The sequence below is a fragment of the Panulirus ornatus genome, chromosome 47 (genome assembly GCF_036320965.1).
Source record: "Panulirus ornatus isolate Po-2019 chromosome 47, ASM3632096v1, whole genome shotgun sequence".
NCBI classification, from domain to species: domain Eukaryota; kingdom Metazoa; phylum Arthropoda; class Malacostraca; order Decapoda; family Palinuridae; genus Panulirus; species Panulirus ornatus.
The window spans coordinates 3,911,566-3,930,276 of record NC_092270.1 but is presented as its reverse complement, the minus strand read 5'-3'; the positions used below and the strand labels follow the sequence as shown (position 1 = coordinate 3,930,276).

The window sequence follows — 18,711 nt, the reverse complement described above, 5'->3', positions numbered from 1 at the left end:
CACAACTCTATCCATAGCCCACTCCTCACAACCATACAACATTGTTGGAACCACTATTCCTTCAAACATACCCATTTTTGCTTTCCGAGATAATGTTCTCGACTTCCACACATTCTTCAAGGCTCCCAGAATTTTCGCCCCCTCCCCCACCCTATGATCCACTTCCGCTTCCATGGTTCCATCCGCTGCCAGATCCACTCCCAGATATCTAAAACACTTCACTTCCTCCAGTTTTTCTCCATTCAAACTCACCTCCCAATTGACTTGACCCTCAACCCTACTGTACCTAATAACCTTGCTCTTATTCACATTTACTCTTAACTTATATATTATATATTATCCCTGGGGATAGGGGAGAAAGAATACTTCCCATGTATTCCCTGCGTGTCGTAGAAGGCGACTAAAAGGGGAGGGAGCGGGGGGCTGGAAATCCTCCCCTCTTGTTTTTTTTAATTTTCCAAAAGAAGGAACAGAGAAGGGGCCAGGTGAGGATGTTCCCTCAGTGGCCCAGTCCTCTGTTCTTAACGCTACCTTGCTGATGCGGGACATGGCGAATAGTTATGAAAAAAAAAAAAAATATATATATATATATATATATATATATATATATATATATATATATATATATATATATATATATATATATATATTTTATTTTTTTTTTATTATACTTTGTCGCTGTCTCCCGCGTTTGCGAGGTAGCGCAAGGAAACAGACGAAAGAAATGGCCCAACCCCCCCCATACACATGTATATACATACGTCCACACACACAAATATACACACCTACACAGCTTTCCATGGTTTACCCCAGACGCTTCACATGCCTTGATTCAATCCACTGACAGCACGTCAACCCCGGTATACCACATCGCTCCAATTTACTCTATTCCTTGCCCTCCTTTCACCCTCCTGCATGTTCAGGCCCCGATCACACAAAATCTTTTTCACTCCATCTTTCCACCTCCAATTTGGTCTCCCTCTTCTCCTCGTTCCCTCCACCTCCGACACATATATCCTCTTGGTCAATCTTTCCTCACTCATTCTCTCCATGTGCCCAAACCACTTCAAAACACCCTCTTCTGCTCTCTCAACCACGCTCTTTTTATTTCCACACATCTCTCTTACCCTTACGTTACTCACTCGATCAAACCACCTCACACCACACATTGTCCTCAAATATCTCATTTCCAGCACATCCATCATCCTGCGCACAACTCTATCCATAGCCCACGCCTCGCAACCATACAACATTGTTGGAACCACTATTCCTTCAAACATACCCATTTTTGCTTTCCGAGATAATGTTCTCGACTTCCACACATTCTTCAAGGCCCCCAGAATTTTCGCCCCCTCCCCCACCCTATGATCCACTTCCGCTTCCATGTTTCCATCCGCTGCCAGATCCACTCCCAGATATCTAAAACACTTCGCTTCCTTCAGTTTTTCTCCATATATATATTATCCCTGGGGATAGGGGATTAAGAATACTTCCCACGTATTCCCTGCGTGTCGTAGAAGGCGACTAAAAGGGGAAGGAGCGGGGAGCTGGAAATCCTCCCTTCTCATTTTTTTTTTTGATTTTCCAAAAGAAGGAACAGAGGGGGCCAGGTGAGGATATTCCAAAAAAGGCCCAGTCCTCTGTTCTTAACGCTACCTCGCTAACGCGGGAAATGGCAAATAGTTTAAAAGAAAGAAAGAATATATATATATATTTTTTTTTTTGCTTTGTCACTGTCTCCATATATATATATATATATATATATATATATATATATATATATATATATATATATATATATATATATGGATTATAGATAAGGTTGTGTGGAGGAGGGTAGATGTGTTGGAAATGAGATTTTTGAGGACAATATGTGGTGTGAGGGGGTTTGATTGAGTAAATAATGAAAGAGTAAGAGAGATGTGGGGTAATAAAAAGAGTGTGGCTGAGAGAGCAGAAGATAATGTATTGAAATGGTTTGGTCACATGGAGAGAATGAGTGAGGAAAGATTGACAAAGAGGATATATGTGTCAGAGGTGGAGGGAACGAGAAGTGGGAGACCAAATTGGAGGTGGAATGATGCAGTGAAAAAGACTTTGAGCAATCAGGGCCTAAACATGAAGGAGGGTGAAAGGCATGCAAGGAATACAGTGAATTGGAATGATGTGGTATACTGGGGTCGATGTGCTGTCAATGGATTGAACCAGGGCATGTGAAGCATCTGGGGTAACCCAGGGCATGTGAAGCATCTGGGGTAACCCAGGGAAAGTTCTGTGGGGCCTAGATGTGGAAAGGGAGCTGTGGTTTCAGTGCATTACATATGACAGCTAGAGACTGAGTGTGAACAAATGTGGCCTTTGTTGTCTTTTCCTAGCGCTACCTCACACGCGCGCAGGAGAAGAGGGGTGCCATTTCATGTGTAGTGGGGTTGCGACAAGAATGGATGAGGGCAGCAAGTATGAATATGTACATGTGTATATATGTATATGTCGGTGTATGTATATGTTGAAATGCATAGGTATACATTGTATATGTGCATATGTGGGCATGTATGTATATACATGTGTATGTGGGTAGGTTGGGCCATTCTTTTGTCTGTTCCCTTGTGCTACCTCGCTAACACGGGAGACAGCGACAAATTATAATAAAAATAATAAATATATATATGAAGAGAATGAGTGAGGAAAGATTGACAAAGAGGATATATGTGTCAGAGGTGGAGGGGACAAGGAGAAGTACATGTGTATATAGGTATATGCTGCATATGCATATGTATGGATATGTTGAAATGTATAGGTATGTATATGTGCGTGTGTGGGCGTGTATGTATATACATGTGTATGTGGGTGGGTTGGGCCATTCTTTTGTCTGTTTCCTTACGCTACCTTGCTAACACGTGAGATCGCGACATAGTATAATAAAAATGAATAAATGTATACTTATATTTACTTCACACACAACAAACTAAGCATAGAACTAGAAATCCAAAAACACATTTGCTGTAATATACATATGAAATTTAGTTTATTCATACAGCTTTGATAGGCAAACAAATGTCCTGTTCAGATGAACACAGTCATCCTTTACTATGGCCAAATGCCAAAACAAAACTGTCATACGAGTCTTGATGAAGCTAAAATACTTGTCATGTGGGTTAAATGTGAAAGCCTTGTATGAGATGAAGTATGGCAAAGTAGCAGAAGGGAATGGAACTAGAGTTGATTTCTCAAGAAAGTGGGTGAGGGAATAGCTATCTAACATTTGTATGGACATGGTGAAGAATGAAAGAAGGCATGCACTGTGCCTACATATATAGGAAATGGGAACAAAAATGAATACTCATATTACGGAGGTTTAGTATATTCAGAGAGGTGCATACAAAAGCAGAGTCTCAGAAGGTGGTGGCATGCACAAATCTGACTGCAAAGAAGTTATGCAGCTTTGGAAGTATCAAAGGATGTGTGGACTTGATGTCTGCTTTAAAAAATTTAAGTAAGGAATACTTGTCAAAAATAAGTGAAATCTGTAAGGCATTCATGGATCTGGAGAAAACAAATGATAAGACTGACTGACAGACATTGTGGTACCTGTTGCAAATACATGGTGTAAGTGGCAAATTACAAATTACATATGGTTAGAGTACATGAAAGAAAGTGATATTATGTGAAAGGATAAAGCTGCATGTTACCTCTCTTACCCTATTATTTCCTATTCAATCAACCTTCCCCACACCATATACTGTCCTCAAACATACCATTCCCAGCACACACACACACACACATCCCTCTGCATTCTGTCATCCTAGGGCCATGTCTCACATCCACAAAACAGCTACGAGAATAGCACATCACAAAATGTACCTTCAATCCTGTTCAAGCCATATATACATACAGTGAATCGTCTGTAATACAGATATGTAAAATCATATCTGTAACTTGCGTTTTCAAGTAATGCATTTACAAGACAAGATTTTAGTCTTCTTATTTATGTACTTACCACACAGTCATGAATATCGAAGTAGATGAAGCACAGATTGACTTTATGACATGACAGTTTACCTCTGTCATCAAGGCCCAAAATAATTTTGTGGCGCACCAGCTGTATGTTGATCTCTGCCAAGCACTGTTCAAGTGATTTGTTCAGCTGAATCAAGGAAGACAAAAATCAACAGCATATCATAATCTACAAAGCCTACCTTAAATAGAAATTTGTCCACACTATGCAATTACTAACAGGTATCAAAGAATCTACGATCTCAGCATGATGGTATGAATATGTATTCATCAGGATCTTTTTTGAATTGACAGAGCAAGCAGGGGTATCTTAAATATAAAAAACACTTTTAAACTTCAACACAGCCTCTAATAAGGAATTAAGCCAAGCTTATGCAAGTATATAAAAACAAATTAACCCTATGCAATATATAATAAAAACTTTTACTTACCTTAATCTTAACCCACATGCAGAAAAATATAGCTGCTGCATTTACCATCAACCATCCAATGCCAGCTCCAAAAAGTGCAAGCTGTGATAGTCCAGAGAAGAGAATGCCCAGCAATATGATAAACCCCAGGAAGATCCAAAGCATTAGGATGCGTTTGTAACATACATTGTACAAGGTGAATCGGTAGTCATTAACAAGTTGGGACATGATGTGGACATAGTCTTCAACTGTCAACTGTGGAGAGAAAAAAAAAAATTAAAGCCAAATGTGCCTAAGACATTAAAGATTTATTCCTTTATACATTCATTTTATAGAAGGGATGAAATAATTCATATTGTTATAACTATTTTAAATACCTACAACTTAATAACTTTACAGCAACCAATGTACAGGTGGCAGAATATCCATAAAAATGTCACTTTCATGGGACCCTAAGTCCACTGGATAATCCTGCCTGTATGGTTTTGACACACTAAGTAGGTGAAGTAAACAAAAGCCAGCTGGGAAGGTTCCAGAGAGTGCAACAGCTGTATCCTGTTCTTTACCCTGACCTGAATAACTCAACATCATAAACTCAAGCAGCCAGTCAGGATGAAGAAACGTCTTCTTCCACCCATCCAATGAACAGTTCTGCACACTCCACAGGAATGCATTTCTTATGCAACTGATAACTTTTCCCTGGCCTATCAGGTGAAATGTAAGCATAAAAGTTGTTGTACCTCAAATCAAGGGATCAGCACATTCTCCAAAACACAGAAATCACCTTTCCTGCTACAATGCAATGCAGAATTTCAAAGATTTGTGTTAGTAGTGATACCATCTGAATGCTTTGGCAGTCTGAAAATTAGTCCCTTGTCGCCAATCCCACATAATCATCTTATTGTTTGGTTTCTAATGCAATTATAAACATTCAAAACTTGATATATGGTTCAGGTCTGCCCCAGATGAACCTAAGACTGACAACTATGGAATGTGCATGGCAGCAGAAAGACACAATATTATCTAACTAAGTCTTATATAGAATGCTATGTGCTAGCACTACTGTTTTGGCAAAATCTCCCCAAAGGGACTTTTTGGCAGACACTTATAATGCAGGCAGAAGTAAAATTAATCTCTGTTTTCATACATGCACACCATCCCCCACATTAGCAAGGTAGCACCAGGAACAGAAGAATAAAATTTTGAGTTGAACACAGTTTCTCTACAAGTCTCAACTTTCTATGATGATACAGGATGCATTACTGTATTGAGCACCAGAATAAGTAGTGTCAGTAGTTCAGCTACAATGTTAATATCTATTCTTGTCAATACTCTATTAGTTCTGAAAGTGACACCTAATTCAAGATGAATCCCTCAAAGTTGTCATGAGTGTAATTTCAGGTATAAAGGCTCGGACTTCATCTTCTATCGAAGTTCCTCTTCATCACATCTGTACTCCTGATTAGCCATGTGAGTGGTGTATAGCAGTGCATTTTAAAGGAATTTTTCTTGAGGGAGCACAGAATCAATGTGTAGTACAAATAAACACAAATGTCCTTACCCTAAATAGCTTAGTAGGAAATGTGAGATACAAAAATTGGAGCAACTGAAGCAAAACTTTGTGCCTGGACCATATCTAGAACTTATGTATTTACACTAATTTCAATGTCCGAAGAGGAGTCAAAATGGCTTTGAAAAAACTTTGTGAAGAATTATGAAAATAATCTAAGCTTATTCTCATTGCCCTATATTTCTATAGCCATGGTTATTGAAAGACAACCAATGGTATGCTGCCAGGTAGGTTGTGGGAATATGTTAGAGAGGTATGGCATAAGATATAGTAATCTACATTCCTAATATTAATATAACTAATTTACTGTCTTAATGTTTCATAGGTCTGACTTATTTTTCTATCCTGCATGCTCTCTCATGGATAAAAAAAGGCTAAAGGCAGTTACAACAAAAGGGAAGGAAATCAAACCTAACATTTATCTGCATTAACAAATTACTGTTCTGTAACTTTTCATAATCAATCATTTACACATTAGTTTTAAACTTAAACAGCTTTAAATCAACAAGGTAATTACATTTCTAAAAAAGTTGTAATGTATAAAAGGGATATTATATTCAAAATTATGATAGACATCAATAATTCAACAATATCATTAGGCAAACTCACCGTTAGACCTTGTGCCATTAACTCTTCTGGCACCAGCTCAGGGCGAAACTGGGCTGGAGTAATCCAAGGCAATGATGTGTTCTGGGGCAGGAGGGTAACAATCACATCACCATTAGCTGAAACAGCAATGGTATCAAAATTTATATGTAAGTCAAACTGTAAAGTATCACCACTTTATGATTACTGGCACTAATACGTTAAATAACATTGGAACCTTAAGAAAATGCTAAAACATTTCTGCTAAGTAGAGGGTTTATATATTGTTCATCAAGGTGTGCTTAACATATCATCATCTGTTTATAATCCTACTAATACACATGTATATGTCGAAGAAGAGAGAGCAGACAGTTTTACTTTTCATTCACACTCAATTGCAGCTGCTATACAATATTAGTTTCATTACACAAGGGAAAGCAAACAATTAACCTCATAGGCTTTACATACTGAGATTTTGATTTTCTTAGTAAGCAAATGCAACGTTAATCTAATGCACAATTTCCACTAACATCGTGTCTCACACCTCAAGGGATAACTTAATGCCTCTCTGAATTCTATGAACTAATCCTTGTACTTGCAGTAACTACCAAAGTAAAATTTACCATCAGTATACCATGGAACCACTAGTCAAAATCTGAGACTTATTCTCCATAGTTAGATGAGGTTTAGGTATCTGAACACCTAACCTTCGACTCTGACCTTGACAAAAGCATCATAATGATCCATAAACCTGCCAAGTTCCATCCCTGTATCCTTAAGAGTGCTGAGCTCACAAAGGATGGATATCCATGCCCAATGTTTCCAAGCATTCAGCAAGAACTGTCACCTGGGGAACTAGAAACATTCAGTTCTTATCAATACTTACCAAAGCCTTGTCTGATTACAGGTTGAGCATTAGCTGGAGGTCGTGCTGAGGGGTCATTTAGAGGCACATTGTGAAGCTGTGAAGCACTGAGCTGTGACATTGAGACCCGAGTTTCTCCTGCATTAGATGTGATACTAGCAGGAGATGTAGAAGTAGCAGATGATTTAAGGACACCATTGGCTGGTTCAGACACTGTTTTCGTTAATGTTCTCTCTGGGCTGCTGTGGTTCTCCAGGCTGACCTGAAAAATATGTCATGTATGTTTGACACCAAAGGTATTTTACAGAGAACAGGCTGAGTAATCACAAATATAATTAAAAGTAAGAACTAAAGAGCAAGTGAATTTGGAGAAAGAATATGGAAGTACAGAAAAGTAGTCTGTTGCCTGAAGTCAAAAGTAGAGTCATGTACAGGAGAAAAATTGGTGGTGCACTGAAAGCTCTGGTGAATGGAAAAAATTGAAGTATAAAATGGGTTAGAAATTTGCATAAAAGTACTTGTCCCATAGCTCAATTGCAGCTGCTACACAATATTAGTTTCATTACACAAGGGGAAGCAAGGTATAACTGAAAATAGGAGAATAGACAAAATGGTGTGAGTCTTGTGTGATATGAATAAAGAAAAAGGCACAAGGACGAAAGTCTTTAAGGATGGAAAGGTCACACAGAAAGTAGGGCAAGTAAGGCAGATGATAGTATGGTCAACAAGATACATAGCAGAGTAGTCGAGGGTACAAGGAGGAGATGAGACCACAGAGAAGATGAACAAATGTTAAGGGAAAACTGATTAAGACAAAGGATATTTCAGATGATGTTAGAGGGATGGCTGAGGACCAGATACAGTGAAAGCAGTCTGTTGTGAAGATAGTATGAAATGGGATACTAGCCTCAATTAATCTTATGAAGCATCTCCATAACTGTGGAAATCCATGTCTCACTTTTACACCCTTGGCATGCATTGACGACTGTGTGAATGAAGCTACTGAGGCTGTATGTATCTGATCCACCATGTGAAACTGGGAATGGAGTAATGATGAAATAAAAAAAACTCTAACAAGTTTAGCACATACAAAGAAGATTCATAAAAAAATCAAAACTAATATATTGATCACCTGGACTGATTGAGCATCAATAACAGCTGGAGTACTGCCACTTTTGCTCTGTGACTGTTGGCTACCATCTTCTTCATCAAACTGTACCCAATTCTTGGCTGGAGCCCCATTAGTCCCTCCACCATCTCTTATCTCCTGGTTACTCATCACCCTGCAAAAAAGAAATAGTTATTATATTTAAAGGTACAAATAACATGCAAAAATAAAAGGATTACACATTAAGAACCTTGAAAATGCAAAAAGAACATTTTTAATCTTATGTACAATGGATAAAGGTCTTTTCTGCTCCAAAACAATTCCCTCCAATGCTCTTTCGACCTATTCATTTACTTTCTGTATCTGTCAGTCTGTGCATTTATCTACACATCTGTCACCTTATCCATTGCGTATGGATAGGGTAGAAAGAAAATTATCATTATATCTAATGTGTCCAAGAAGATGACTACGAAGGGTGGGTAAAAGTAGAAATCCTATTCTCTCCTTTCTCTTTCTTGAAATCTCTGTGTACGCACGCACACCAATCAAAGCTAGGTACCCATTTATCATGTGGCCTTTGTTGTCTTTTCCTAGCGCTACCTCGCGCGCACGCGGGGGAGTCATTTCTTGTGTAGCGGGGTGGCGGCGAAAATGGATGAAGGCAGCAAGTATGAATATGTACATGTGTATATATGTATATGTCGGTGTACGTATACATTGAAATGTATAGGTATGTAAATGTGCGTATGTGGGCGTTTATGTATATACATATGTATGTGGGTGGGTTGGGCCGTTCTTTCGTGTTTCCTTGCGTTACCTCGCTACCGCGGGAGACAGCGACAAAGTATAATAAATACGTAAATAAATGTTGTTAGGATGTCAGCGTTGCAGTAATGCTGCCAACAGGCCTGATTACATCGGGGGCCAGCTGGAATTTAGGACTAGCATGCCTGTCACTGACCCATCAAACTACGCCTCATCTTACAGCTGCTGCTGAAGTCCATTCACCTACAAGATAAGTGGCAACATCATCGATATCTTAAAAGCTCTTGTAATCACTATCACAGTTACTTATAGTTCAGTTACTTATTCGCAAGAGGTCTTAAAACTCACAAGACAACAATGATTTTTCTATTTGTATTACTACTATATGAAACAAAATTAGTACACTGCATAATTATTATCTGACGACATGCCTCATATCAAAAGAGAAAATCGTTTCAACTGAACGCATGTTGCACCAAAAAGTTGCATTAATAGGTTGTCACACGGGTGTCAAAACAAGAGAAGGGAACAAAGCACTTCAAGACATAACAATGGATGGGCTAGTGATGATAGACGAGATAACAAGATGGGTCGGCATTCAGCCAACCCTTGGTGGAGTATATAAACAATGAAGGAAGACGCCATATTTTCCGTCCTGTTCACCCGCCTTGAAAAATAAACCGAGTTGTGGAATACGCTTCCCTTGAAGCCCTTCCTAGTCTTGTAACACACTAATTGTAAATAAATATATGGGTCACATACCCTAACCACGACCGAACTTTACATCCATTTTCCATTGTCCACTTACACCGCCTTAAACCAACTGCATTTCTCTTTTCTTAAAACCGTAAAAAAAAATCCCAGCCAAAACCCCTCTTTGGCACTCACTTCCCTTCATCTGTTCTTAGAACTTCTTTTACCTTCCATCTCTCCTGGTTCCTTTCCCAATCCCATAAGTTTGTATTAATCTTATGTACGTAAATCCCTTCACAATATAGTTAAGTCCAAGCAAAACCCAATCTATATTCTTTTCTCAATCCTTTGTTCCATTTCAAAATTTAATACACGTACTTTATTCACTGTTCTTCCTTCACATCTAACCATATGAAATATGCTTCTATACTTTCCGCTCTCTCATCTTATTCTATCAAGTGCATACTCATGTTTCCCTCCCATATACCGGCGATGAACTGCATCTTCCATTACACATTGCCATATCAGTAAACTATGCATATCCTTATAGCGTCAGCTATGTGCTAAATTTTAAACATTCCCGAGAAACTTGACATGTTGGACCCATTCCAACCCATCATTTAACGATGTCTAGCATTGTAATCCATTTTCCTCAAACAGCTACTGCCATTCTTGTCTTGCTAGCGTTCTCCTTCTATTTCCGTTTTTTTTTTTTTCATACTTTTAAAATCCCTTACTAATAACATGGTAATTTTGTTGATAAACAATACTATTTGTCTCTACTGCCGAGCACTTTTCTTATCCATTAATCTTAGGTTTAAGGGGAACTATCTTTAACCAATTATCTCGAGAATCTTTTAAATGTTTCCGTACTATTCCCCATGCATATTTCTCGTTTCGCTTGATAGTCCATAGCATAATATTTTCAACGTTTCTGCTGGAATTTCGTACATTTCTTTAGGATGTCTTTTTGGCACAGTCCAAAGCATCATTGCAAGCATGACTGCTCTATTTCCTCCTTGTCCAGACTATTTTCAGTCTAGTCCATTATTCTTCATACCCTCAATTGGCTGCCAAGCACAGATCATTATGTACATTTTTCTTCTTTCTAGGATGTTCCAACCCCTTGATTGTGCTACTTTTCATGATAGATTTGACACCTATCAAGCCATGGGTCTGTTTTAATTTCCTAGCCTCGACAGACACAACAAAGGGCTTCAGCGGAGAGGTGGTTAGCGTTAAAGACGATGACTCATCCACGGGCGAATCTGGGTTCGAATCCTACACACGGCAGTCGGCTCGCACCCAACCCAGACGTTCACTCCTCCTCCTTCAGGGATAGTCGAAAACTGAGTGCCTGAGTTACACTCGGATGAATGTTTGTGTACAAACACAAAGGTAAAGACATGATACATACACAAGGCTTTGAGCCGAGGGAATAAGAGTTTATGACTCCGCAACACACAAATAGTAATAATTACAATGCACAATAGGATGCTACAACTTCGTAGTTTGTCAACATCCAGTCGTTTAAGTCTAGGTGGTTACGATCATTATCTGACGTACGTGGTTGCAATCATTATCCAGCAGACACCTCGCTAACCACTAATACGCCCTAACAATGTACGCGCCATTACCTTGCTGCCGGAACGCTGGTTTGACGAACCCGATACAAAATTGAACGACAAATTGAACGACACCAGAGGAATGGCCATCCTAAGACAGGGCGGGAACACGGACCGTCCTCAGACAGGGAGGGAGAACTGGCTGTCCTATAACAGGGGACGCGTCACGCACTGACCCAGCAAACAAACATATCAAAAAGGATATCACACTTTTACTGGGGGGATAAAACCTCAACCTGATCTGATACTAAGATAACTTTACTATGTCCTGATTTCTTATCAAGATCGACTGACTTCACGTGAGATACTGGGATGGGGGTAGGTAACTCAGGATGGGTTCTACTGTGCCGTATACTCACGTGAAGTACTGGAGGGTTCTACTTACAAAGAACTCACAAGAACTCCTGGACGGTTCTACTTACAAAGGAGGGAACAAAGGAGGGGTTCTCCTATGCCCTATGCTCACAAGAACTCCTGGAGGGTTCTACTTACAAAGGAGGGGTTCTCCTGTGCCCTATACTCACAAGAACTGAAGGGTTCTACTTACAAAGAAGGGGTTCTCCTGTGCCCTATACTCACAAGAACTCCTGGAGGGTTCTATTTACAAAGGGGTTCTCCTGTGCCCTATACTCACAAGAACTCCTGGAGGGTTCTACTTACAAAGGAGGGGTTCTCCTGTGCCCTATACTCACAAGAACTCCTGGAGGGTTCTACTTACAAAGGAGGGGTTCTCCTGTGCCCTATACTCACAAGAACTATTGGAGGGTTCTGATTAACTTGACCGATGTCCTACTCTGCCAGATAATCACGTGAACTTCTTGAGGGTTCTACTTAATCAGGAGGAATTCTATTGTAACACATACTCACGTGAACTGGAGGATTATACTCAAAACAGGAGGGCTGTTCTTGCTCTATCTGGAGGGCCATTACAAGTCCCCAGGCTCAAAACACAAGAATATGCTGTGAGCTGAGGTCAAAGCACTGAAGATCTCTGTGGCGTTCTTATCTCTAAACATCGGAGGGGTTTGAGGTTTAAAAAATACAGGGCACTATCAAGCTCGTATTTCTAATAAGTATGGGCGTGTTCTAAGCTCACAACCCGAGTGCAGTCTGCCGTGATCTTGGCTAACAACACCGTAGGGGTTGACCGTATCCTATGCTGTGGCCAGACCTCACAGTACTGGTCGACTCCGATTGATAACATGGGTAGATGAGTTTGTCTTGCCCCCTTCGCCCAAAACATCCCCCTCCTCATCCTAAGTCCTGAACCCAACAGTCATGACTCCCACAGTACTCTGACCTCGCTGGAGGACCGACCTCTGCCATGGCACCAGTGACACGCCACCACAAAGGAAGATCAAGAAATGTGTGCGCCTGACACCTACCGCTCGTCCCCACCACAAACTCACGTCAGCCCTACTAAACCTCTCACATCAACATAACAAACTGGCGCTGTGCCCTAGGTCATGAAGGTCACGCCGCTAATCATCCTTTTAAGTCGTTTAGATCTATGATAACACGTGGCATCTGACCTGACTTCGCCTCTAAGTAACCTTAATTCTTCCGCGGGGGATGAAGATGGTACGCAGTCCTCGTTGTCTTTGTCTGCTTGTCTTCTCAAACCTTTTGGCTTGTCTTTCAGATGCCACATTAAAAGATAACTATTCTCAAATCCTTATTCAGTTTGATTAGGGAGCATGGAAACAAATGACAGTATGGGGAGCACTTCCGAGTCGACTGAAGACAAGACAGCCTTACGCACTAAATAATGAAACTGTTCTTACCGTCTAAACTTACCCAGAGAAGCACTAAATCATCAACAGAACAAGAGGTGAAAAAGATGACAGAAACACTGATTCTACTCAGGATCTCGCCTGAGTCCGCTCAGTAAAGTACGAGGAAGACTTGGAGACGGGTAGGAGGAAACACCGGTAAGTCAAGCTTACGCCAGGGGGGCCGGGAAGGTAGGTAGGTGGTGGGGCCTCACAAATTCCTTCATGCACGACCTTTTTGTCACCAATCGAGTCAAAGCGTGAAGGTCATAGCCTCCGCCCAGAGCGACAAGCGAAGTCGGAGTCGCCCAGCTCGACCACACATCGGGCCGCTGGACAATGCCATCAATTCTACCATAACAGGCAACTCCGTATATCACGTAATCCATCAAAAACAAAACTGGGAGGGGGACACACTATCTCATCGGCCGGCACAGTCACGAACTACTGGGTGGACAACGACTGCACTGCGACGCACCTGTGACCAACCGAACCCTCCACGCATAACAACATACTACTACTACCACCACCACCTCGGGTGGGATATATATGTGGCTCTCTTGTCATCCAGTCACCCACCCCAACATAAAGCATTCCATCCAAGGCTTCAGGTGGCCCTGACTGAGCGGTGGCGTAGGGTCGTGGCCCCTGGGTCATGACCTCGCCTGGGGCAGGTTCTTCACCCAAGAAGTCCCCAACACTCACCTCCTCCTCCTCCCCCTACACACACACTGCTCGGGTAGGCTGCCTGTAAATCGTCTGAAGCCTTGGCTGGAACGCCCGTCTCGGTTGCTGGAGGGGAAGACACATGTGTTGGCAAGGTTTGAAACACCTGTGTTCGAGCTGGTGACCGCAGGGGGGTGATGCATGTTTCCTTCCCGCCCCGGGTCATGGCTGGGACGCTGCTCGTGCTGGGGAGGTTGGTGACCGAGGTGGGAGAAGACAGAAAGGTATCCCCCCACTTCCCCACCTCCCGAGTGAAGCCTTGCAGGGAACAACAGCAATTCAGCATTACAAGAAACACTCGCCCCTCCACGCCACTGCCACTAAACATGCTGACGTTCACGTCTAAGTACACAAACACTTACTAAAACCAGTTTTCTTCACTCGTCATCACATGCCACGAACGACAAGTCGAGAGCCAACAACAACGAACACAAAATATGTCTATAAAAACCAACTTGCTTTTCCATGTCTTACACTAGGTCAACCTCGTTAGAAAAAAAAAAAACTTTTACATCCAAGTGAGCCAATTAATCATCAAATGGTTTACAAATGAGTTCGTCGCGCCACTCTACCAAATATCAAAGGAAGTAGGAAATTAGCAATATTCTCCAAGGGATGTATATCAGAAAAAAAAAATAATGTGCAAATGAGCATTACGAAGCTGTACGAACTGGTTGTTTCTAGGCAGTGGTGGCCAAGAAGTGGTGGATTAACTGACACACGACGGGTCCAATCGGTTCGCAGTCTGGACGGCATGAATGAGAGAGAGAGCGGACGCAGACTTAACTTTCTACCGAGTGCGAATACCATTCGTGTGTTACGGGGGTGGGGTGTGTTAACACCTGTGTTGTTCCGTCTCTTAACCTTGTATATCACGTACCATGTCTCGTGTCTACACCCACATACACCCAGGAGGAAATACATGGAGCATATAAGCGAGAGATGGGGCCACACGAGTGTAAAACTCTACCCAGGAAACAAAGGATAATCATACACTCCAGCCATAACCAGTTACCCCTTTTATTGTCCAGCCCCGATGGGAGGATGAACACGGGGGCTGTCTGTAGACACTCTGATGGGCCTTAGGATTCGAACCCGGGCGGTCCGTGCGTAAATCATGGTCCAGCGACGGTACGTCATCACGAGTGTATGTGGTACAATTGGCTTTGCCTGGGGAAAGAAAGATGCAACACTGGCTGCTTCCTGGGTATCACAGCAAGACGTCTGGAGGATGGCGTAATCACTAAAACCACCTCCACAACATGAAACAGGATCACGAACACACACACACACACACAAAAAGTACCACTATTTCAAACGTCAGGCTTCCACGTCACGGTGCTTCCTTATTTTCCCTCCGCCTCTTTTGAACAGCAAATTAAGCCCCAGACTTAACCCTACTCAGGGGAAATCCGTTGCTGTTATCCTGTTCTCGAAACCCGTTGCTGTTATCCTGTTCTCGAAACCCGTTGCTGTTATCCTGTTCTCGAAACCCGTTGCTGTTATCCTGTTCTCGAAATCCGCTGCTGTTATCCTGTTCTCGAAATCCGTTGCTGTTATCCTGTTCTCGAAACCCGTTGCTGTTATCCTGTTCTCGAAATCCGTTGCTGTTATCCTGTTCTCGAAATCCGTTGCTGTTATCCTGTTCTCGAAATCCGTTGCTGTTATCTTGTTCTCGAAATCCGTTGCTGTTCTCCTGTTCTCGAAACCCGTTGCTGTTATCTTGTTCTCAAAATCCGTTGCTGTTATCCTGTTCTCGAAATCCGTTGCTGTTATCTTGTTCTCGAAATCCGTTGCTGTTATCTTGTTCTCGAAATCCGTTGCTGTTCTCCTGTTCTCGAAACCCGTTGCTGTTATCTTGTTCTCGAAATCCGTTGCTGTTATCCTGTTCTCGAAATCCGTTGCTGTTATCCTGTTCTCGAAATCCGTTCCTGTTATCTTGTCCTCGAAACACACACATCTCATTCCTTGGGATGTAATGACTCCCGATGGAGATGAACCTTCCAAGTGAAAATGAAAAACCCTCCTTACGTACAAAAGACGCGTAGGGATCTCGCAAGTTTTATCACAACTTTTCTCCCTTAAAAGGCAAGTCGATTACGCCAAAAATACACAGACGCAAGGGAAGTAAATTACTAGCCCACGTCACGAGGGCCTGTGGCATGAGAGTGCGATACAAGGCAACACACATCAATACCACACCCGGACTGAATGAACCTCTAAGGCGGGGAAACTTGAGAATCCTGTCATCCGGATGGACCATCTCGGCTTCAAAGGGCGCGTCAGCTGCTTGGGTTAAGGAGCAAAATTCGCGCTGAACAAAACGTACCGCTGGCGTTCCATACGTGCACCATACAAGTACGTGTTAGAAAGGTGAAGATGATGATGACTCACGCGTACTATAGATGTGATAGTTCAGCGCTGGTGAATCGTAGGTTACGTGTTGGGGAAGCGTTAAGATACGTACGTGTTGGCGTAGGAGGGTCTGGATAGAGGTAGAGGTGGTGGTGGAGGAGCGTGTCAGTGCTGGAGGAGGAGGATAGTTAGGACACGCGGTGGAGAAGCGTACACGTAAGTGTTGGAGAAGAGTACGAGAGAAAACCACCCCTCTTTATTGGGGCGGGGCTGGGCGGGGCGGGTCAGGTGACGCAAGGCAGGTGAAACCACGGGGCCGGGGTGAGTGAAAGTCAGGGTGACCACGGGACCCTGTGCTCTCCTGCAGACGAGGCCACTCCCTTAGGGCCGCCTGACCACGGCCACCACTCCGAGTTCAAGGATGATCCAACGAGGAAGAGGAGACAAGGAGGAAGACGAGGAGAGAGAGAGAGAGAGAGAGAGAGAGAGAGAGAGAGAGAGAGAGAGAGAGAGAGAGAGAGAGAGAGAGAGAGAAGGATAAGGAGGAGAAGAAAAAGGATGCGAACAACAACAGCGACAACGAAGCGGCATCAGGGACCATGCGACCACGGCGGAATAATCAGGACACCAGAAACGACCGAGGCACATGATGTGAATGAGGACCACCAGGAACTCAGCGCGAGAGACTCTCATGACCCGTGTAGGTTATGGGAAGAGGAGGTGGTGGTGGTGGTGGTGTGGTGGTGGTGTGGTGGTGGTGGTGTGGTGGTGGTACCTGTGATGTTGGGGGACAGCGGTGGAGGTGATGGTGGTACACTGGCTGGTGGCTCCTGAAGGTAAGTGTCTTGAAGAAGGTGGTAGCGATTGTGTGATATGAAAGGTTATGATGACGACAGAGGGGAGAATGTAGCGGTGAAGGCCAGGGTAGGAGGAGGAGGAGGAGGAGGAGGAGGAGGAGGTCCAGCGTTTGCAGCCCTCTCCCTTCCCTCCCTCACCACCACTACTCACGTAACAAGAACGAACATCCCGAAATAATCTCACTAAAACACACTATGTTTCGCCACACTCCCTCCATCCTGCACGAAAACAATAACCTACACACACACACACACACATCCTTGCAACACAACCGCTTCGCCTGTTGTCTTGTGTTCCCGCAGCTGCTGAACCTTCCGGTGTTGCTACCACAACCACCAGTCCGTACTGCAACTTCTGAGCACCACCAACTGAAGGCCGTGACACGGGTGCCTCCACATCTGAAGCCACTACCGCGCCACTGCAGCGTCCCCCTGGTGTTATAAAACAATTAAGGGCCTATAATCTACGATGGTAGAACCTGAGGGGGACCTATCCACTCCTTTAACTTGATGTTCTCTCTCTCTCTCTCTCTCTCTCTCTCTCTCTCTCTCTCTCTCTCTCTCTCTCTCTCTCTCTCTCTCTCTCTCCCTGTCCTGCAGCACGAGAGGCTGGCGTGCAGCGGGATCCTAATCTCCCCCCCCCCCCAACAGTCGCCCCACCAACCCCACCTCAACTTATCAGAGCAAGGCAAAGCCCCAACCCACCACCACCCCCCCAAAGAACTCCACCTCAGTTCCCTGCTCCGCTACCCACCACTCTGAACCTTTTTTTCTATTTCAATGTACCAACTCTGCAGTTTACAGTTGTTTTGACTCATAATGTATCTGAATCCGTGACTCATCTGACTCACGGCTGTTCTGCTTCACGCCTGCTTCGACCTTAGGCTCTTGAGATCTTTTGGCTGTTGTGCCGCGCCACCCGCCCCCCTGGTTGTCGTGTCTGGTTGGACTATACTGCCTTGTAAACATGGAGTGGAGAGGAGGTCTCCTGGGGTAGTGGAGGGAAGGCGGCCACCGTCACCAAAATCAGCCCAATGCATTCCCGACAGTAACTCCCGACCCACCAGATCAACAGGGAATATAGAGCGCACACATTAGCAGACTCCCGACCCGTACAGATGGCTTCAGTACAAAGACATATTCTACAGTAAACACATGCGGTCTACCTACCCCATTTAGACTGAACAGATGACCACAGGTGTCAAAACCGTGTGCATAGGGACGTAAATGACCTTTCCCACACCGGGGGGTAAAGAATAACTTTTTCCCAACCCTATGATTAAAAAACAAAACAAAAACAATAATAACAACGAGGACAATTGCTCCCCACGTGAAAAAATCGGTGGCCTGCTCTGGCGTCGCGTGA

At 43.1% G+C, this 18,711-nt stretch overlaps 1 protein-coding gene across 8 annotated transcripts in view; it reads right to left on the bottom strand.

Moving 5' to 3' along the window:
- The window catches only part of LOC139763449 (transmembrane protein 268), a 102,924-nt gene that overhangs the window by 31,601 nt on the left and 52,612 nt on the right, over nucleotides 1-18,711 (bottom strand). For all 8 annotated transcript variants that reach the window (XM_071689503.1, XM_071689506.1, XM_071689505.1 and 5 more), the window contains 5 exons: nucleotides 8,577-8,727; nucleotides 7,466-7,706; nucleotides 6,604-6,719; nucleotides 4,446-4,679; nucleotides 3,998-4,144 (listed from right to left, as the gene is read on the bottom strand). In XM_071689503.1, the coding sequence (XP_071545604.1) occupies nucleotides 3,998-4,144; nucleotides 4,446-4,679; nucleotides 6,604-6,719; nucleotides 7,466-7,706; nucleotides 8,577-8,723 (885 nt within the window). In that variant the 5' untranslated portion in view covers nucleotides 8,724-8,727. The remainder of the gene's footprint in view (nucleotides 1-3,997; nucleotides 4,145-4,445; nucleotides 4,680-6,603; nucleotides 6,720-7,465; nucleotides 7,707-8,576; nucleotides 8,728-18,711) is intronic.